The sequence below is a fragment of the Diabrotica undecimpunctata genome, chromosome 3 (assembly GCF_040954645.1).
Source record: "Diabrotica undecimpunctata isolate CICGRU chromosome 3, icDiaUnde3, whole genome shotgun sequence".
Classification (NCBI taxonomy): Eukaryota; Metazoa; Arthropoda; class Insecta; order Coleoptera; family Chrysomelidae; genus Diabrotica; species Diabrotica undecimpunctata.
In genome coordinates this window covers 97,862,685-97,886,062 of record NC_092805.1, presented here as the reverse complement: position 1 = coordinate 97,886,062, position 23,378 = coordinate 97,862,685, and the positions used below count along the sequence as shown (strand labels likewise).

At 31.8% G+C, this 23,378-nt stretch overlaps 1 protein-coding gene across 30 annotated transcripts in view; it reads left to right on the top strand.

The window, feature by feature from the left end:
• Positions 1–23,378, top strand: part of lola (longitudinals lacking) — a 604,955-nt gene that overhangs the window by 252,886 nt on the left and 328,691 nt on the right. The window contains exon 5 of one of the 30 annotated variants that reach the window (XM_072526369.1): positions 22,448–22,668. The exons of 26 other annotated variants lie outside the window; for them this stretch is intronic. In XM_072526369.1, the coding sequence (XP_072382470.1) occupies positions 22,448–22,653 (206 nt within the window). In that variant the 3' untranslated portion in view covers positions 22,654–22,668. Of the gene's footprint in view, positions 1–2,320; positions 2,536–7,835; positions 16,254–19,152; positions 19,445–22,447; positions 22,669–23,378 lie in introns of those variants that run through there. 3 more of the 30 variants (XM_072526381.1, XM_072526359.1, XM_072526371.1) reach the window with 3 other exon arrangements.

The window sequence follows — 23,378 nt, the reverse complement described above, 5'->3', positions numbered from 1 at the left end:
TCATATTGACTTAGGAACGAATCAAGATTTGTTATTAAAATCTATTTTTTTCTTTTCTTTTGCTTTTCTACTTTTTCGTCAGCCTTCTACCATAAGTATTTGTTAAATAAATATTGTAACGTTATTCTGGGGGTTCAGAGATTAAGTGAAGCAAATGTAGTTTAAATAACTTCATTTTAACTCACTAAACTACAAAAACTCAAACTAAATTGCCAATATCATAAAAGTACGTTAATAATTTATTGTCTACAACCACATAGGTATAGTTTGACAAAAAGGCTTCGCTAAGACTAAAGATAGTAAAGATACCGACAAAGAGGTTCTCGAACGTTGCTGATAAATAGTTTAATTCAGCTTCTCGAATAACTTTTTCGCCAGGGCCGCAATTAGGGCGTTGTGATCAATAACAATATACTAAAAGTAAAATCGTATGTGAAGATTGATGAAGTAATTAAACGATGATCAGTAGGCCTCAAACAGTGGCTTTAAAATTTAATTCCAATCACTTGAAAAGTAAATGATTTAATTTCTTCAATGTTATGTTGAGTAAGAATGTTGAATTTTGTTCTATTAAAGGCAAATGAAATGAATATAATTTTTATATACAGGGTGTGTGAAAAGAAGCGGGACAGTCGAATGTTTCGCGACGCGAACATCGGATCGGAAAACTGAAAAACAGGTGTTTAATATTTTCCAAAAATCTATCTTATGACACTAAAAATGACCTCTCAACTACACGCCCCAGAGCGGGTGGGGGGCAAGTTTTAGTCTGGAATGGAAAACTAAATTTTTTATTAGGATTCTAAGTGAAAAAATAAATAATTTTTATCAGAACATATACAGATGAGAAGTCTGCAAACTAATTTTTATGCAGTTTTTTAGGAATATTTGGTAAAATTTGGTAAAGATTTCAAAATCGCCCCCTTCCCCAATCTCAGGATGTAGGGTAGGAGTCATGTGTGTTGTCATTCGATAGATTTTTGAAAAATATTGAACACTTACTTTTCAGTTTTTTATTTGTAAGCGTATTTTTTTGAGATATTAAACCGTTTCCATAATTTTCCTAGGGTATAAGGATAAATCGTTTTTTTTTTTCGATTATAGCACCATCTATCAGCAATTAGAAAAAATGTATCAAATAAAAGTTACTTGATTTTGCATAAGGAATCCAAATCTGTATATAATATATTTTAAAGTTGCCCCCTCGTCGCTCTGGGGGAATGGCTGCGGGGTCGTATTTGGTGTCATTCGGTAGATTTTTGAAAACTATTGAAAACTAATTTTTCAGTTTTTTGATTCGATGTTCATTTCGCAAGATATTCGACTGTCCTGCTTCTTTTTACACACCCTATATAATTTATTACATACAATCAAATGTATTTTAATAATTGACTCTTTAAATATAGTAATCATTTGGTTTACTGTGCTATACTATGCTAAATACTAATTACTAATTAAGATTAATAAATAAACTAAAAACTAAAGAAATTAATACTAAATAAACTTAAATATAATTTAATCTGTTTTATTTATTAATATTTTAGGTGATGTTTGCGTTTGCATATCGGTGTAAAGTATATAATAATTTTAACATAATAATAATAGTTTTAAATAACATTTTACATAACATGCTGATTGACCATTTACCTAGTATGTAATTCCCACTAAGAGATTAAATAATACCAGATTATATAATTTTTAACCATCAACACAAATATCATATTATGATGACAAAGTATGAATTTGGTGGTAATACGGTCTTCACAGATATCGCCACCGCAGCACATATTTTTTTGTCGATAACAGTTTTTAGATAACATAAATCATTTTTAAATGATATATGTGGACGGAACCTTATTTTTCTGATAATAATATGTTCTTGTAATGGCATAACTTTGATTATTTGGTAATTAGACTATTAATTGGATTATTAATTACAATATTAATTATATATAAATGATGGCGAGATATTGTTGGAGAAGGAATTTATCTTCACACACTTTCAGTAACACAAGGATTACGATAATAATTTTATTTATTACTGCAGAAGTTTTATATTTTATATCATTTTTTTGAGGTTTTTTTACAGATAATTAACTCCCAACTATTGACATTATACACCACAAGAAATTAAGCAAAATTAAAACAATTCCGTGACGCTCGCCTCAGCATTTTACTATAGAAAAAAAGTAATACAACGCCAGCATAGAAGCTTCTCTTCAATATGTAATAATAAGTTAAACGTGCTACAAGGAAACAGTTCTGTTTTTTAATTTTGCTTGTAATAAACTACCTATTTTTAATTACCATGCGTTTTTAGTGCACATAACCGTACAGTGTCCAGGATGTGGAAGATACTACAAAAATTCATTGTCTTTACAGTCTCATCTACGACAACAATGCGGAAAAGAAGCCAAATTTGAATGTCAAGTTTGCAGTAAGAAGTTCAAAAAGATGCATAATATGAAGAGGCATATGTTAATCCATCAAAGAGAATTTGAGTTGCTTCAATATGCTTGAGAGTACTCACGAAATGCTTAGGACAAATTTAAGCACCATTAATTTAAATTGACCAATTGTATCCTTTATAGTTTATTTTTTTGCGGGGAGTTATTGTTTTGGATAGTTGAATTAGTATGTAGTATTACAATAATATATATTTTTGTAAATTTAGAGTCAGATTAATATACAAAGACACAAATAGCTAAAACCACTAGGTCATTTAAGAATTAAACTGGATAAAAGAGATATGTCCGATGCTCTTTTTACAGCGTTAAAATCCTCTAATATAAAAGTCGTTTAGACTAGGCGGGATCTGTAGAAATTCAGACCATAATGGACATTTTCCATAGGAAGCTATTTTTTTGCTGGAATCCCTTCAGGATGTGCCCAATATCGATAATCACGATATGCGCCAGTCGCAAACCCTGTGCTAAATTTTTTATTTATCCAATATTATTAATCCAAAACAGATCCCACCTAGACTATTTTGGGATATTGCCGAATTAGTTTTTGTAACATGTGCTTGCAAACATAGAAACAATTTTTTGTAGTCTACCGTATAAGAAATGGAGCGGAATATCGTGGGACAAGTAAAACTTTTGTTAATGTTTATTCATAACCCTCCCGTTTAATTACGCTCTTATTTAATTCATCCCAAAGAAAATTACTTGGCAGCCATAACGTTTATTTTTTGGCAAATCCTAATGAAGAAATGAGTGAAATTTTAAGGTTTATTTTAATTTCTATTTTACTCAAATTTGCTATGACCAGTTGCAAAGTGGTGCTGACATTTTGTCTATAGTATAGTTATATGCCAAAATAATCGAATTATCATTTATTTATCAATATTAAAGATTTATAGTTTATAAGATGTTATTGTTGGTAATATATATTTTATTATAATGTTTAGCTATTAAAGTTTGTATGGACAAATATATTTGATTTAAACTATTATCCTCATAGTATTTTATTTATATATTTTATTTTTGTGATTAGCGTCACACGTAACTGTACCCACCACGTGAAAAATATTTACGATTAAAGAAATCAGTTTTTTTGCTAAAATCTTTTTAATTATAGGAAGTTTTTGGTTTTGCTTGTGTTGCTTTTAAAACCAATTCCTACTAAAAATCTAAATATATTAATATATAAGATATATGTAATCATTAATAGTCTTATATACGGTTTTTTTCCTAGACTATTATACCGTAAAATGGGGTTAGTTTGCACCATTTTTCTTTAGTTTTATTTTCTTAGAGTGGATATAACGTCACCCGAAAGGAGATCTGAACTTTTTATTATAGATATCTATTGAACAGTTTGTAATATAGCTCTTATTATAGCTATTTTTTAGACATATTCCATAATTAAGAGAACCATCTAGTTTTATTAGTGGTGCAAAGTATACCCTAGAAAAGTGATACTTTGCACCACTCGATATTTTGATATTTGACTATGAAATGCTTGCTAATGCATAGTAATCCAATAGGATTTTAAACTTTGCACTAATTAAACACAAAAAAATGGTCGTCGGCCCAGTTTTTTGAATTTAAACCTACCTACATTTATAAAAAAAGCATAAAAGTAAAGAACATTTCTACATTTTATATGAACAAACTTTATTATAACGAAATTAGTAAAGATACAAAGTTTGAAATTAATCTCATCACAATTTATCGTATTCTAGAACAATGTACAATCCTCGTCTGGAAATTTTCTTAGGAGGGTTTATGGCGCCAATTACATTGTCCCACGATTACCATATTTCGTCGCGTCTTTCTGGTCATTTCCAAAACTTAAATAAAACGTACTCACCAATATATTTTTTAACATCATCTAATTCAGAGTTGTTAACTTTTTCAACAATATTTGATCCAAGAGAACCTGAGGCGAGTTTTTCATTACATTAGCTTTCTTGTTCCATCTCTTGCATTTATTTCATCATCTGATAAATTCCTGTCTAGTGGAAAGTGGTTGTCCAAAATAATGTCCTTTTCTGAGTCATCAACGATTTTTGGCTTAACAGCTTGATGAGGTGTGGAAGTAGATGCTTCAGTTAGATGTTTTAAACTAAATTCAGAATGAGCAATGCTTTCCCCTGCTGGAACAGTTATTTAATTTTTCTTTTCACGTGTTTTAAACTGTATGGCTTCCTGTCTTTTATCTTCTAAATGCCGAATGAAAGTATTTTCGATATCCTACGAACTTGATTTATTATTATTTGTTGTATCACTAGCAGTTATCACATTAGACGGCTTAGATGTTTTAACTGCTCCAAGAGCGGTGTTACATCGCAAGGAACGACACACATTTCCTAAATACCGGCTTTAATATCTCATCGCTATTCTTTTGTATCTTTCGATTAATGACCGTAAAAGCTTTGGAAAATGCTGTTTCTCAAGTACATTTGATCTACTCCCTACATAAGTTTCTTTATCTCCAGATAAATTATCTCTCCAGGCCTTTTTCATTGGGGCAAATAATGCAACATATAACGGTTGTGTCATACTCACTAATGTCTCACTAATATGAGAATACAAATAATTGTCTCTTAAAACGACCTTGTTTCCCTGAATTTTTTTAATCCTGGGCAATAAAAAGTTAAACCAATTTCAAAATATCTGTAATTCGAACCAACCAGATGCAGTATTTGCATAACGCGTACCAGGTGTCTCACAAATGCTTTGATTTGTACACCACATAAGGAGGTAGTATCTCACCAGCTGCATTTCCACACATCAGAAGAGAAATGCTACTCTTTAAAGAGTTACAAATTCGTTCAGGATATTTAACCCCACGTTTAGTTAATACCTTCTTTTTCCGGGATCATCTATTAGTTTCGTCATAATTAAAAATAGTATATGGCTCCACACCAGTCAAGGTCTCCACAGATATTAGGTCTTCAAGACAAGATTTCAACAAAATATTATCATACAGTTAATACAAACGAACTTCACAAACCACAAGAGGTGCCTCATGTGTTGTATAATGGGAGCTTCAAGAGGAAGTAGGCGTAGCGGTTACTAGTCAGAATACCAAACTGTCAATTACACAAACTAAGAATTAGACACACTAGGAACCCTCGGTTCCTGGAATATTTTAAGCAGAACTGAATCGATTAAAACTGCCAACAGTCCATTAAGCAACTGACAGGGAGCAATACAGTAACTTTAATGTGGATGCCAGGGTATAAAGAATTATTGTTGATAACATTGCTAATGGTCTTGCTAAAAAAGGAGCAAATACCAAAAAATCTCCATTTATCGAACCAACTGTAATATAAATATATGGTAAAATGTATATTGGACGTACATGTACTAAGAGGGCCGAAGTACTGCGGGAATAAGTATGCGAGTCATAAGAGTCCTCCTCACTAAACATGCGACAGTTAGGGAACACCTTCATATAATGGGACTGTTTCATGGAGACTTGACCTGCAGACTCTGTAGCAGATAATCTATAACAGTCAACCATGTCATGCAAGAGTACGAGGCATTGGATCGCAGGCGGCAAAACTTTTTAGAGACAACGAAGTGACTCCAAACATATATGGTACCCATCCCTTACACCTGTATAAGTTCCAGCATTTCCGGCTGTATTACGACCGGTTTATAACAGATGGTTTCCAAGAAAAAAAGTTTAGTCTACTGGGAAAATATTTCAGGTTAAAGGCAAGTATTATTACAACTTTCTGCTTGATACACAATACAATATACTTTTGGAGTTTCAGAAGACCGAACTTCAATGGTGGGTTATACAGCAACAGTTCTAGCATAAAATTGGCTCTTTTCCAATGTAAATCTCCATAAGAAAACCCAACGTTCACTCTGGTAATTTTTGACGCTTTTTTTGAGAAAGCTCATGTCAGATGGCAATGCATGAGGGGTCGTTGGAAAGAGGATGAGGAAGAGAATGAGAGGAATCCAGGGTCGGGAGCTAAAGGATAATCAAAGGAGCCTTAGGCATGTAGCGTCCAAACGGATTAAGCTATATGATTGTGCGACAGCTTGTTGAAAACGGCAGGAATTGTGACATACAATGACAAAAAAATTAAACATAACGATCTACAGAGACATGATAATTTTGATTAATAGAATAAAACGATATAGAAAAATCAAGTATTGTAACATGCACAAAGGGCACATAGACGTATCTTTGATCTTAATAGGATGGAGACGTGCGAGATGTCATATGGTACGAATTAAGGAACATAATATAACGGTATTAAAAAATATACAAAGCGTCATGCCAAAGGAGGTTAGGTATGTAGCGTCGAAATACTATAGGCACAATAAACAATTGCAAATTTAAATAAATAAAATATGATAAATTCACTAAATTGTTTTTTTCAAGCTTTGAATTAACAGGAAAAGTTTTATAGGGGTTAAAACAACCTGAAGAATTTAAACCTTATTATTATATTTTAACTTATTAAATTCTTTAAGTTTCAATTATGTTGAGGTTTTGCAATAAGGGGTGGTTTTCACCCTTCAAAATAATATTCAGATATCGGCATCGGGTCGAGTTTGAAGTTAAGTGTAAATAGAGGTTAATTTCAAAATTTCCTCAAATTCGATGTGTGTTGATGGAACTCAAAGGTTATACCATATTTTTACCGTCAGTGGACTACGGTAAGTTTTATCGAGATGACATACATGTCATCTAGATAAAACTGTATCCACCTATCCACAGTTCAGTTTCAATATATACGAGTATTCTACTAATGCACAAGATCCTAATTCTCTCACGACATAATAAGGTTGTTGACCTACCAAAAACCTACAACGAAAAGAGACTTCTCGAGGCAAGGCTTTCGTTTTACTAAACCTCTACTGCTATCGACCAAACTGGTAATGTAGAGTAAATCTTGTTCATTTGTCTTCCACTTACAGTCAATATTATTCCTTGATTAAATATTTGCAGGTTTATTTGATCGATATAATCATAAGCTTTCCTTAAATAATTAATAATGCAGTTTTATAGTGTAGTTATTTATTTTTACTTGAAATTTTGATAATTGTATTAGTTAAATTAAAAGGATAATTGTTTTTCTATTTAACCGTTTAAATACACTATTTTATAAACGCTCATTTGATTTTAGATAGTGGTTAGATGATACTGCAAAATTCTTTTTAAATATCCACCTCAGTAGAGACATAGATTAACACAGGTGATGGCATAATTTGAGATTTCACGTCGAAAGTTTTTGTATTTGCAAAATATACATCATGTATTAAACTTTACACATGACTACAATTTTACTTAATATAAAAACTTTCCGGACACAATTTTTTCTTTACGTTCTTGAGTAATATGTGTAACTAAAATTCCAGATGTGGACTTTGTGGAGCATAATGGAATGTTTTCCTGCGTGAAGTGCTATAAAAGCTACAAATTTAAGGGTAACATACGAAGACATTTAAAATACGAGTGTGGAAAAGAAGCCACTTTCTCTTGTCACCTGTGCAGTTTCAAGTGTAAGAGAGCTGATTATCTGAGGTTCCATTTGAACTCCAAGAAGCATGCGAATGTTTTCCATATAAGGAAAATATATTTTGATTAATTTCTTTACTACAATTTAGGAGCTATTTTTATATCCTATACCTTTTTTGAATAAATATTCTAATAACTATTTGTTTAAAAGATGTATTATATACATTTACTTCTATACATAAAGATACAAAGATGTTTGTTAAAAAACAGGTGTTATTTTTGACTTGTTAATAAAAGATATTTGGGCATTATGAATTCATAGGAATATTGGTGTTCACTGAATATTATTACATATTTAAAGATCATAAGCTACCACAAGAAATAAAATGTATTAAAGAACAGACAAAGCTTTTTAGTTCATAATCTAAACAAAAAAAAGTATTTATCTAGCTTCCAAACAAAACCAGCTATCTCATATAATATTAGATTAGACTTATTCTTTCAAGTTTTTATTGCAGAAGTCAATGCCGCAAAACTTTCAATATCACTCGATGACTATGTTATATAAAATCGTATCGTACTTTGCTAGGCTACTCGGATATACCTCGTTGTCTGATACTCAACTATTATAAATCCCATAATCTTCTCGTAATAATAATTTCTGTAAATTCAACAATTTAAGAATTATTTTCGTAACAGAAGTTATCTTCTTCTACTTTCTTTTTATATATAGATTCTTTAAACCTGTATTTTCTTCGATATTAGCCTCCTGCATTGTTTAAATTCTCACACCATCTCTTCCTTGGTCTTGCAGTACTTCTTCGACCATTTGATAATTTGTCTCATGCTATATTCCTAACCTATTTTCTGCCATTCTGCTAATGCGTTCGTTCCATTTCTAGCTGTCGTTTCGTTTTGGATATGTCGGGTTTCGTCTTCGCCGTGTATGTTATTATTGGTCTAATTGCTGTTTTATAGACCCTTGCTTTTGTGTCGTGTCTTAAGTGCTTGTTCTTCCAGACTATTGACAGATATTTAAACTACATTTCTTGCCTTAATATTTTTTCGTTGATTTCGATTTTACGATCATAGTCGATGTTGTCATACATTTGGTTTTTTCTGCTGAGATTTTCATATTGTATTTTGCTTGTTGTATGGAGATGTGCTTTAATATTTGGAGATCATCTTCTGTCTCGGCGACTGACAGTGAGTGCTTGTATTATTTCTACCAATATTATATTAAATAACAGCGACTTAGCGAACCTTGTCTGATTCCGCTTTGTACTAATATAGGCTGTGTTTTACATTTATCTGTGCCTGTATTCGATTAAGAGGATAGATGGTTTCGATGCTTTGTATAATATTAATTGTTATATTTCTTTTAGAACCGGCACAATGCTCTTTAATTGTTAATTGTCGGGCTTGTTCGAATTTTTTCTTAAATGTTTATACATTTATTGGACTCAAAGGAGTTATTCTCCATATGAAGAAGAAATAATTCCAGACTGCATGTGACTCCGGAAACAAAATTAAACTTTTAAAACAGTGGTCGTGAAAGAGTACACTCATTAAAAAACAATTGTTTGTTTCTTTCAATGATTGTCATAGCTCTTAGTTTATTTCCGAAATTTTCGACTTACGTCTGGTATTCCAACTTTACCTATTCTGTATTATGGTAACAATGGTTCCATGCCATCTGTTAACGCGACAGTTCGTAACCACACAAATGGTAACGAACAATTATTCATAATGCCGTCAATCCGTAACGGCGACACGTCATAACATCGGCAGTTCGTAACTATACCTATTCGTAACGATAAAATTCGTAACATCAACATTTAGTTTTTTAGCGTTACTGGATTCAAACAAAAATGTATTTTTCATACTTCTCTATAATACAGTATTGTAGGAATTAATGGAATCATTGTAACATTTTTCAATATTTACAGTTGGCAACACTGCCCACACATTTGCAACTGACCAAGCATTAAAAAAATAACCTTACTTTTTTCTGCCTTTTATTTGAGGGCGTTTTAGCACATTTTTTACTAGTTTGTGTTGTTTTGTACCATTTTGTGTTATTTTCGGTAATTAGTGAATTTGTTTCGTTTAATTCCACCATGGATATTACGCCTAGGAAGCGTGACAAGATTATCACGTTAAGTGAACACACTTCTATGTCACAAAGAGAAATCGCAAGAGAAAACTTGTGGAGTGAGTCAGGGGGTAGTAAGCAAGATTTTGAAGCTTAAACGAGAAACGTGATCAATGGATGTGGAAAATTAGGAAAATGGGGAAAAAAGACAAAGACAGCACCAGCAGATGAAAGACTTCTACTTCGAAAGAACAAATTGGACCCAAGAAAAACAAACCAAGAGCTCCAACTAGATCTTGCAGCATCAGGTGTAGTGATTCATGACTCAACTGTTTGGAAAAGACTTTTGGAGAATGCTAGAATGGCAATGCGTCCACAGGAAAAACAGCTTCTATCTGAACGAATGAAGAAACAAAGGCTATTGTGGGCCAAAAAATACTCTAATTGGACTGTAGAAGATTGGAGAAAAGTCCTATTTACAGATGAAACTCATTTTATAGTTCAGGGACAGCGTTCGAAATTCGTCAGGAAGTCTAACAATAAAAACCTTACATCATCTCATATTGATCAATCTGTAAAACATCCAGCCAAAAAAATGTTTTGGGGATGTTTTTCATTCATTTTAGACACAGAACTAAAAAAATCCCAGCCCCAAGGAGAAGTGATTATTCAACAGGACTCTGCTCCCTGTCACAAGTCAAAGCAGATGATGAAATTTTTTAAAAATTAGAGGATTAATGTTTTAGATTGGCCCGAGAATTCTCAGACCTCAACCTCATTGAAAATTTATGAGCAATTTGCAAAGCTAGACTGCGTAAAATCGACTATACTATAAAAATAAAAATGATAGAAGCGGTCATTCAGGTTTAGTTTCGAGATGAAAGGATATCTGGGAACTGTCAGCAGCTCGTAGTTTCTATTCCAAAACGGGAAAAAATCAGTAATTGCCGCCAAAGGGGGACATATGTCCTACTAAATGATGTAAGTTTACCTTTATAGTTTTGTCAAAATATAATTTTTTTCCAAATACACTGTTTTTTCATTAAATAGCCTATCATTCCATTAATTCGCACAGTACTGTAAAAGTAGTGGTACTTTTTTTAAGCATCTTTTTAATATATTTTACACACATGTTTGTTAATATGATAACTAATTTTTGTTATATTGAATTAACACTTTAAAGTAGTAAAAGTCTGAAAAATATTGCAACAAATAAAACCCACATACTAATGTGTTTATTATATTAATAAAATTTATGTTACTAACAACGAGAAAGTATAACCAAATATACAATTTTAAAGGTATGCTGATTTATTTAATTTACCTATACGTAAAATTAAGGAACATTAAAAGGGACAAACTTAAATTATATTTCCTGTTTCAGGTAGGTTACATTTATTTTAAGACACAATTTTCAAAATATATTTCTCCACGAAATATTAAACGTGTTAAAAATGTTAATACTGATGCTAGTTCGTTTAATTGATAAACTTAATTTCAATTGCATCTGCAATAAAAGTTGGTTCTCACGTTAACAAAAATAAACAGAAAATTCAATTTTGACATAAATTATACCGTTAGTAATAGTCATAGTTACGAATTGACGATGTTATGAAGTATCGCCGATATGAATTGACGGCGTTACGAATTGTCCGTTACCATTTGAGGGGCTACCAATTGTCGCGTTTCGAGATTTCTTTTGCAGCTAATGATTGATATGCAATGATTGTTTTGTAATAAATATTTTTTATTTTTAAAGGTAGATAGATAATTTGAGTACATAATGTCCTGAATCTTTACAAATGCCTATATTGTTAATACCGTGCCTTTGAAATTTGTTAAATACAATGTATTGAAATATTTATATGTGACCTATATTTAATAATATTTTTCGAATTCAATTTATATTTGATACTTAGTAAAAGTTTTATTATATAGATATAACATTAGCATTAAACTATTTTTTCCAAATCTGCAGATTTAAAAAAAATAGTACAAGTTCTACAAGAATTTTTGAGACGAACGAAAAATGTTTTACATTTTGATAAATAAAAAAGTTTAAAATATATGGAATCGAGGTTCAATTATAAGAAGAAAAGATTAGTTCCAAATTAAACAGCGAAAAAATAATAATTAAAAATTTTACAACGCAAAGAATACTATTGAACATTTTCCTCTTTCTTCAGAAATTGAGAACGGGGAGTATACCATATGAGTTTTTAATGGAAGAAGATACATATGTGGGCTTCATCTACGCTTTTTGTAATATGACTACAGAGCAAGAAGTTCATGAAAGCTAGCATCAATTTTCAAAAAGGCGCATTCCACATTATTAGAGAGAAGTGCATAGATCATATGAATTATGTGTTGAACATATTAGTGAACATTACAAAAATTTTAGATGTAGCAGTTCTAGGAACAACGGTTTGGAGTTTTTTAATACCTGAGTGCCTGTATCTTAGTAATTTTATTTAATGTAATTTACTATTTTAATTTGGAATAAGGCACAATTTTACTTTAAAATTAAGTTTATTTGACGTTTCGATTTCCACTTCGGTAATCGATTTTATAAATTAAACAAATTTTGTTTTTGTTACTCGGTAACATATTTATTATCCTTCGGCCGCACGGAATATTAAAGGAAGCAAAATGTCAATATAGACAAATAAATTCGTGAGCAAGAACGCTATCAACAGCAACAAGCGGCACACAACGGTTGAGTTTCTTTTTCTTCCCATTCCTAGATTTATACAGAAAATTATCACAATTTTCCTGTGATTAACACAGTTACAATAACATATCCAACACATTGTCATTCATCGATCATCATAATGTCAACATCAGTAGACTTACTTTTACTTTTTCGTGTCTGGATCCGACTACAGTTTTTCTGCACAATATCGGACTACGTCTACACCCTTTGTATTTGCGAGCCATAAATCATCGAGGTTGCACTGTGGCAAAGTCTGCATACTCTCAGGTGCTCCACGTTCTGTATTTCCCCACATTCACAAAGTGCGTCGCTGTCTGTCTTGATGCCCCATTTAATGAGGTTCTGTTTTACAGGGGCAACACCTGTGCGTATGCGATTGAGTGTCCGCCAGGTTCTCCAGTCCAGGTTCATTGCATTAGGTCGTTCTGGATGTAGGGGGAACAGTTCGGGTGGTTCGACGCTGACATTTCTCATAAACCTTTTCCTTGATTTAAGTCGGCTGATTTCTGGCGGTTCGTCAAACCCGTATAATTGATGCCTTTCATCGAAAGTTTGCCTGAACTTTTCCACATATTGTGAGGCACATCTACGGTCGTCTGGTGATGCGAATCCAGCTACCCGGTACAGTAGGGGGAGAGGGGTAGGCTTCATACAACCGGTAATTATTCTACATGTTTCATTTAACGCCGTGGTGACTTGTTGGGCGTGTCTAGATCTACCCCAGACGGGACAAGCATATTTCCCTGTTGAGAAACATAAGGCATCAGCTGTTGTCTTCAAGACCTGGGGGTTTGCACCCCACTTGCTCCTTACAAGTTTCCGGAGAAGGTTGTTTCTCGTAGAAACCTTTTGTCTTGTGCTCTGACAGTGGAATTTATACGTTAATGACCGGTCTAGTATTACTCCAAGATATTTGGGCCTATCAGTAAATTTCAAGCGTTGTCCCTTCCAAGAAACATTCAGTTTTACATGCGCCAGTTGGTTGTTGAGATGGAATGCACATACTTGGGTTTTAGTAGGGTTTGGCTTTAATGAGTTTTGTTTGTAGTAAGTTGACATCATATTTAAAGCCTCTTCCATTGTCGACTTTACTTGTTTGAGTGTTTTCCCCTTTACGGCTATACCAAGGTCGTCAGCGTAGACAAAACTCTCAGTCTGAGGGTGCATTGGTTGGTCGTTGGTGTAGATGTTAAATAAGGACGGCGCCAGAACGCTTCCTTGAGGTAGGCCATTTTTTGGGGTTCTCCATCTGCTCTCCTTTCCATTTAGCACAACGTAGAAACGTCTATTACACAACAGTGATCTAATGATATTTACCAGGTCATAGTCAAGCACAGTGTTATAGATCTTAGCTAGCAAGGTTCTGTGGTTTATCATATCATAGGCCGCTGTGAGGTCTATCAAGGCTACTCCCACTATCTCTTTCTGCTCAAATCCCTCCTCTATGTATTCTGTTAGGTTCAGCACTTGGCCTGTGCATGATTTACCTGGTCTGAAGCCTGTTCTGTCTGAAAATCAGTAGAAGTAGAGTTAAACGATTTAAAAAATACACGTAAGTTTTTTACTAACATTTTTACATTGACTAACAAGTCGCTACCTGAGTATTACAAGGGTGTATGTAACAAAATTAAAAAATCAGAAATTTTAATATAACAAGATTCTGTGTATCATAAGGCACCCATAGAACTTTGTAAATCTAAAATATATGCATGCAATCCGTATGTTAAACATACTGTCATCAATTTTTTTACTCGATTTAGGTATATCTGAACAAAACAAACAATTCTAGTAAAAGACGACTTTTCCAAGGAAAATAAAGAAATATGCACACAGCAATATGAGGAAAATTCCGAAAATCAACTGCAGAAAAATAATAGTTTACAAGAGAAAAAACGTACTAGAAAGATATCTAGAAATCCCGAGCGTTGGGCCTGCAATATTAGAAAACAAAATTTTGATAGGGGGCTAGAATACATTTCAACAACTCACGAAAGTAGTTAAGACCAGCAAGAGAGATAAAAACACATACAGACTGCTTCGAGAAATGCATTTATAAATGTGCCAAAAATATAAACGAAGAAGACAGAAAAAGTTTAATTACTGATTATTACAAGCTTAGTAGCAGTGAAAAAAGGATGTTTATTTTAAACACAACTGAAATGAGTATTCCACATCGAAGGAGAAAAGGAAAAAATGTCCAAAACTCAAAAAAAAAACAAAAACCTTTAAATTCTTCTCTATTTTAAGTTAACAAAATACAGGTTTGCAAACAGTTTTACTGCGAAACACTAGGTATAAGTCAAAAACCTATATACACCGTTTACAAAAATTCTACAGAAACGAACACAATTCGTCAAAGTGTTCAGGAAAAGCATAGAAAAAAAGAATGATTCTCTCTCCTGTTGCCGACAAAAATGTAGCTTCGACTATTTTAAATAATTTTAAACTGTTTATCTTTGTTTAGTGTAGTGTTATGTTCGACGTTATTATTAATTTTATGTTTATGACATTCTGGGATTGTTGGATAGACTGAAACTGACGGATTGAGGATGCTCTAGTGAGCGAAAGTACTTGGGCAAGATTTAATTAATAAAACTGTGCTCGATATCTGCCGTTATTTTTCAAAGTTCATTTATTCGAGCATTCAACCTCATCGATCATTAGAATGTCAACTTGACAAATTATTTAGTCGTATGTTATAAATTTTATTTTGTTTGTTAATCATTTTTAAATAAAATAAATCGATTTGTATCTTGTTGATACATTATACAGTTCATGTCATGGTAATTATTTAATTACTAATAATAATTATTCATTTCATTACCAAGTAACAGAAACAAAATTTGTTTAATTTATTAATGTTTTGTATTTTGAGAACAAGTTCCGAAGTGGAAATCAAAACGTCAAATTAACTTATTTTAAAGTAAAATTGAGGCTTATTTCAACTAAAAATAGTAAATTGCATTAAGATTCGTTTATTCTTCAAGAGAAATAGGAAAGGCGCTTATTTTCTGCTCCAAAAAAAATCGTTTACTGTTGAAGTGACTTTTAGAAGTAGTGTTGTCACCGATTCGGCATGTTGGTAAGCACAAGCTTGTCGCCTGCACTGGGAAGGCGAAGTAAAGTTTTCATGAATTGTGTAAAGCTGCCGCAATATAATTACCAATAATTTGTGATTACAACGAACCTTTTTCCATTCTATAATTGAACTACTTATTTTACGTTTCCAAAATTTTAATTTAACGACATGGATAGTGATCCTATGACAAATTGTTGTGTAAATTTTAGGTCTTTTTTATATATTATGATGGTACAGTGCGCACACCTATATATGTTTAATTATTATTTATGTTTTTTGTATTTTACTTTTAATATTTGTATTAAGTTTTGTCATTCACCATAATTTTTATATACTTTGGATCTTAATCTACTCTTTTAGTTATATATAATAAAGTTATGTAATGAAGTTATATTTGATAGTATTTTAGGATATTATATTATTTTAAAATATGTATATTTTTGTTATATTGATCAACTGTTGACTTTGGAGTAGAGGTTACAGTGGTAATATATAGTTTTAGTGTCACTTTAAACAAAAGATCCCTGATACAGACATTTTTATTACACTCAAAAGCTCTCATTTATAATTATATACAAAAAAAAGAAAATACTTTAGTTAATTTAATTATTTCTGTATTATCTGTGGCAATATAGCCTTTAACATCTTCAATCTTTTAATGCCATGTATCACTTATATTTTTGATCGTATAGCAATAAAATCCGTTGCAAATTAGATTTAGTTCGGTGTTGGTGATAATAAGTATAGTGATTTCAAGTTTAATGCAATGGTTTGTTTATATATTATTTTTTGACTAAAATTCTTTAAATTGTCACCGATGATGTCCAAGCCTTTTTGTGGTAGTAATCTTTACACACCCTGTATTATATCGCGATTTTCGGGTGTGGTATCAGTATTGGTACATTTTAGCTACCCTATTATTTGAGGATATACTCCACAGAGTCTAGTATTGATGTGTAGCATTGAAAGTAGATCACTCTTGAAATAAGACTTGAAGTAATAACATTGATGTTATTGATGTAATAACATTGTAAATTATGAGGAAAATACAACACAACTATCCTTTATTCCCACACGTAAATTAAGTAACGGTATTTACTTGGAAAAAAGTACAGTGGCTGGCCTATATGGGAAGTACAGAAGCAATATTAAAATGCCTCACAACAGCTCTAGAGGCAATACTGAGCCTTATCCTTTGCAATTATGTATAATAGGCGACGCAGCAACTAGTGTCTTATGAATGCACTAGACCAAAAAATGAAACCGTATCACTTAAGAATCTTAAAGATCATTAATTTGGAATCCTTGAACCAAAAAAGTAGGCATAAGTAGGCATATGCTATGTGCTCCAACTAGTGCTTCAGGTAGACCTACATTCAATATATATATCAGTACCCAGGAGTCCTTCAGACGTAGAGTAATGTTTACATTCTCTTAGATAGTCAAGCTGATTTACATATTCTGAAGACTTTTACGAGATGTATTCAATTGAAACCCATCTTTGGTCCAGAAAAAACCAGTGTTTAATTTATATATATATATATATATATATATATATATATATATATATATATGTATATATATAAATATATATAAATATATATAAATATATATATATATATATATATATATATATATATATATATATATATATATATATATATATATATATAGAAATAATAACCACTAGAATTAAACTACATATCCCATTGTTTTATACTACTCTGCTTAGAGAATTCTTATGATTATTACTCGAAAAATTTTATTGCCTTTTTCGCTGGTCCAAAGATGTTAAAATCGCAAGGCGATAAATCAGGAATATAGGGTGGATGTCCTAATATCCTCCATTTCTATCGTTTTATGTTTTCTTTCTCTACTTTGCTTATATGTGCTCTATATTATTGTACGTCTTTTAAAAAGTTTCTTGTGTTTATTTTCTTACGAGTCACGTTAATCTTTTATCTAGATCTAACTAATAATACTTTTCCCATAAGAATCGAGAAATAATAAGTTTGTATTTTCTACGAAATATTGTTAATAAATAAGAAAAGAATTTTGATTTTATGCAGTTTACCACTTTCATCTCTTATTTTTAACAAATTTTTTTTTTATTAATAAAAGTTAGACATATCTTTAAGTACATTGTTAATACATACTACTTTTTATACCTTAGAATATTCTATTTTTATACTCATCCTAATAAAGAATTATAAGTTACAATTACTTTTATTGATGTTGACCTTTTGACTCTTCAAATACAGGTACAAATGGCTCGATACTAGCATTTTTTAATTTTCAATTTTAATTTAGCATTTTTTAATCAAGGATGATGAGATCATCATCCTTGATTTTTAATTTTAAAATGCAACTCTGTTTTGAATTTTTGACGTCATCCGTCACTTATAATAAGTTATTGCTATTTCTATATTATCGCAATAATAGTTTATTTAAAAAAGAATAATGATCAATTGTATCGATTTAGTATCACTTTATGTTAGGTAGGTTATAGTATACTTTTTTCTGAAATCTGTCACAAATATCTAATTCTTATCAATTAACCTCAAAATACGTAGTCTGTTGCTAAACAACTTTCAGAAAACAATAAGGGAATATTTTCAACTTAGGTCGAGAATATTATTCTAGTACTGTTTGGGGAAATTTCAATATCAAATTATCATATAAAATAGTACATTTCAAATATTTTTTGTATTACCTATTATTAGATGCAATTTCAGAAAAAATAGTATGTGTACCTCGTAGTGAAAACATATTTCCGAACTTCAATGTTTGTTCTAATTCTATTATAATTCTATTATAATTATATTATACTAATCTGCATCGTCTTTCGGAAATGTATTGCTTTTACTACTAGATGCACAATATTACTTTAGTTACAACTTTTTCCTATAACTACTTTAGAACCTTATTACCTTACAGCTACTTAATAATACCGTTCATATTAGACTTTGCCATCGAAGGTAAAGACCCCTAATTTTTTATTGTACCTTGCCATAAGCTTTGACAATTCAACGTCTGTTCATTGTTATAAAAAATAATACCGTTTTACAAAAAATAACATAGAGTATTTGCAAGTGATTTTTTATTTATTTTGAATTTGAATGTGGAATTTATTTTGGATATTTTTTCAATCTTACGAATTCAAAAATAGGTGTACTTATCTCCTTTATACAAAAACCTTATAAATTGATACAATCAATCCTATAAAGTAATTAGATAATTTATATTTTTAAATCTCTATCTCTACAAACCTTTGGGAAGTATTTTGTTGTTGAAGTTTCCGTCTTTACTATAATAAAATATTTTCAACAGGTAATTGGAATTGGCAAAAATCAAAAGTTTGGAAATACTATACTAAAATCAAAGATGAATACAAGGCACGATGTACACAATGTCAAAAACGAATTGCCTGTAAAGATTCAAATACTAGTGGATTATTAAGACATCTTAAACACATACATAAGATTAATCCGGAATAAAAAGCTGGAGGTACAAAAATATTTGAAACAAGTAAAACGGGGGGTGGTTTGATATAGTTCAAGAAAAAAAAAAGACGGTGTTACTGTGTTATGTGATAATTAAATAAAATTTATTTAAATATTAATTAATCATTTTAATTATCCTTTGCTGAAGTCTTATCTCGTGAGGCACTTTTTGGCTTGAATGTACGTAAAAAAATATTGCTTTCATCGATTACTAAAAAGCTATTGATAGGGTACCTACAGCATGGAACGCTTTTGAACATATTAAGAACCAAAGGCATTGATGGTAGAGACCTACGTCTCATAGAAAACTTGTATTGTAAACAAAAAGCATTCATACGAGTAGATGGGAGATGGTTACATTGGAAGAGGCGTCAGACAGGGATGCATTCTATCCCCGTCGTTATTTAATATCTTCTCCTATATAACATTTAAACAGGCTTTGCAAGATAGACTTTTACGTGAAAGTCAATCGTGAACTGATCAATAATCTTTAATACGCTGACAATACTGTTATTCTATGCGACAGTCTCCTCCAAGAGCCTTCAAGAGTTATTGTATTTGTAAACATGACAGGAAAAGAAATGGATCTAAAAATTAACGCTTCTGACAAAATTCATTATATTTAGTCGCTAAAGTCACGACACTGCTTCCCTACAAATAGATCAACAAAACATTAAGATAGTTACACACTTTAAATATCTGGGATGCTACATTACAGACCAACTGGACCCAAGTAAAGAGAAGAAATGCAGGATTGAAGCAGCTCGTACTAAAAACTTTGTTTCTGAAAGTGAAATCATATTTCTGTAATCACAGCTTAAACCCTAAAATTACGTCAAAGAATGATCAAATGCTATATTTGGCCAATGTTATTACATGGCAGTGAGACCTGGACTCTGAAGACTAATACGATTAATCGACTAAAGGCGTTTGAAATGTGGTTCTACAGAAGGATGCTCCGAGTATCCTGGTCAGCGATGCAGACCAACGAAGGTGTGTTAAATAAACGAAAACTGTTCGTCAGTTACTGAAAACTATTAAAATAAGAAAAAATTCATACTTGGGGCATGTTCTTAGAGGAGATATACAGAATTCTTCAGCTTACCATGAAAGGTAAAATCGAGACCATAGAGGAATTGGAAGGAACCTGGGGTCATATTTTCGAATTCAATCGAACTTTTTGTATTCGAGTTAACTCGAATGAAAAATTTCGTATACGAATTTAAATCTGTATTTTTGAACGTCCTTTGAAATGTTATACGTATACGAGAAGAATTTGCACCTGCATCATTGCAAATTCGAACAACCAAAACTTCAATAAAAAAAGAAGAATAATTGATAGTTTTACTTAACTGTGACTTTGTCATCTAAAACAATTCTTTGTTTCTTGTAAATTAGCTGAAAGGAGTAAAAAAAAAGAGCATGAAATATGGTGGTTCAGTGTCGGCTAAACGAAAAAAAAGAGCCTTTCAAGTCTATTAACTCCATTCTGAAGGGCTTTGTCAATTTTTACAATTTTTGAAATTGTACATCCTCTAGAGGGTTAAGCACGGGTTGGTAAACTTGTTTCTCCGTTCTGCTAATAATTCCGCCTCTGTAAGGGCATTTAACTATTTCTATCTATTAAAAAATTATTTAATCCAGCCATTGAAAACAAAGTTCAATGTAAAAATATTGTATTAATGTAAATTGTATTGCATTGTTCAATCTAAAACAACGATTAAAAACTATCAGCTAAAATTTTATCTGACGTACACGTTCCCAGTGACAACTGAAATGACAACAATTACTTTGATCGTATACTAGCATCGAAATTCGAATGGTTCAGACCCATTCGTGTCGCCGTATATAAAAAAATTCGAACACGCAATATTCGAAAATACAAAAAACTGGATTTCGAGCGAATTTCTACTAATTTCGTAATGCGAAATATGCTCGAGTGAATTCGAAAATACGACTCCAGATGTCATTGCAATACGCAGTGCCGCTCAACTATTTCGATTAGCTTAGTCGTTGCGCCATTCTATTAAAACCATTGCCTGTGCGTTTGCAGATTTCGTGTGCGGCAAAAATTTCATTAATTAACAGTCTAAATTTCAGTACTGTTGATTTTGGCGAATACCGTATTTTGTCCCTCTGATCATATATAGCCTAGATATTGTAATTTTCGTATCTTTATTTCGTTGTTCAATTTTATTTCTTCTAGAGTCTTTGCAAAACTTCTTTATTGGTAACTCGACCTAAGTACTCGTAAGACATTTTCAGTATTCTTCTGTAAACCCACATCTCAAAAACTTCCGCCTTTTTCATCGTCGCATCATCCATACCATATAACAATGTACCTCACCATGTAACATCTTAACATGCACATTCTTGAGTTATCACTTTTCTTTTAGTTTTACCTATACCTTTCTTCAGTTTTGTTAAAAAAAAATTATTTCATTTTAATGAATAAACCACGAGCAATTTCAATTCGTGTTTTTAATTTGATCGATAAATCAATATTATCTTCTTTAGCGTGCCAAGATACATGTATTTTGGCACACTTTCTATATTTTGGTTAGTAATAATGAGTTGGGCATTACTATTTGATCTCTTGTTAAATATGGGAAACTTTGGGAAACTTTTTTTTCTTCAGGTTCATGTTTAAGCCATAGTTTAGACCATCCGTATATTCTTTTAATTATATAATTAATTATATCTTAATGTGGTAAGCAGGAAAGATCTGTTCAAGCGTTTTACATGAAAGCTGGAGACTACCAAATTATTAGGGGGTAGGCCATTTTGAAACGACACAACAGAACTACATAAAAATCTAGGAACCTACTTAATTACATAAGTGCTTTTAAAAGAGGATTATTTGTGATATGGTCCCTTTTAAAATTATTTAAAATATGATTCCCGTCCACCGGTTACGCTACCAAAACCTTATAAAAGCTATGAATATTTAGTTAGCAGTTACTCAAAAATTTATTAATTTATGTTTTCTGTCTCAGAAAATAGTGTTGGAGGGACGAGGTCAGAGATTTTAAACGCGCACTCTGTATTTTTTTTAGGTTTTACATAACGTAAGTATTGTTATAATTGGCTGTTCATGATTCCAAATTTGATTACTTTTTTAGGTCCCAAGAAATACAACTGTCAAAATTGTCCACATAAGTACTATTTGCGCAAATCTTCCTTGGTAAGACACCAACGCTTCGAATGTCAGAAGGAAAAGCAATTTTACTGCCAATTTTGTAATAAAAGCTATATTCACAAACATCACCTCTTAGCGCACCATTTTAAGTGTGCTTTGGAACATGGAAAGCTGAAAGTTGATTATTAAGTCCTCATTGCTACAGTGTCCGCTAACAGTTTAGTGAATTTAAGTTTAACATTACACTATACTGAATGACAAGATAAGGTAAACACCTACATATTTATGTTTATCTGAATTTAATAATTTCATTTGTGGTGGCCAAGGTAAATGATTGATGTGATGTTAAGCCATGAAAGCTAACGATTCTCTGGTAAAATGCTGTCTGGCATTGTTTTGCTAAAAAATCGCGTTTTGGATGGTTTGGATGGTTTTGAATCTGTCTCATGGATCCAGAAGTCTTAATCGGCGTTCTTGTCGCTATGTGATCCCTCTGTGAAGTCCAGAACCCCTCGCTCTGTGTCGTTCGGCCTTCCTGAGTTTACACTGCGTAAGGATCTGTTGGTGCCCTTAGAAAATTTTCTTATCTATAAATCGGCTTCACGCAACTCGACTTGTCGACCACTCTTAAAGCCACTTAGCTGGAACACCCGGCGAATTCTACGCACTCTAAGCATTTTGAGCAATAAAAAAAAGGTTTTCAATCATCTACACAAAATTTAAAATTTTACTGACATTGTAAATTCACGAAAATTGAATCCTGTTTATCACCAAACAATTCACAAAGCCACCACAAAAACTTAACAGATAAACCTGAAAATTTCATCTCTTCTTGTTTATGGCAAGATAAGTCTATATGTAAAAAAAATAATGAATTGTTATAGACGTATGTAGGTGTTTTTACCATTTTTTGT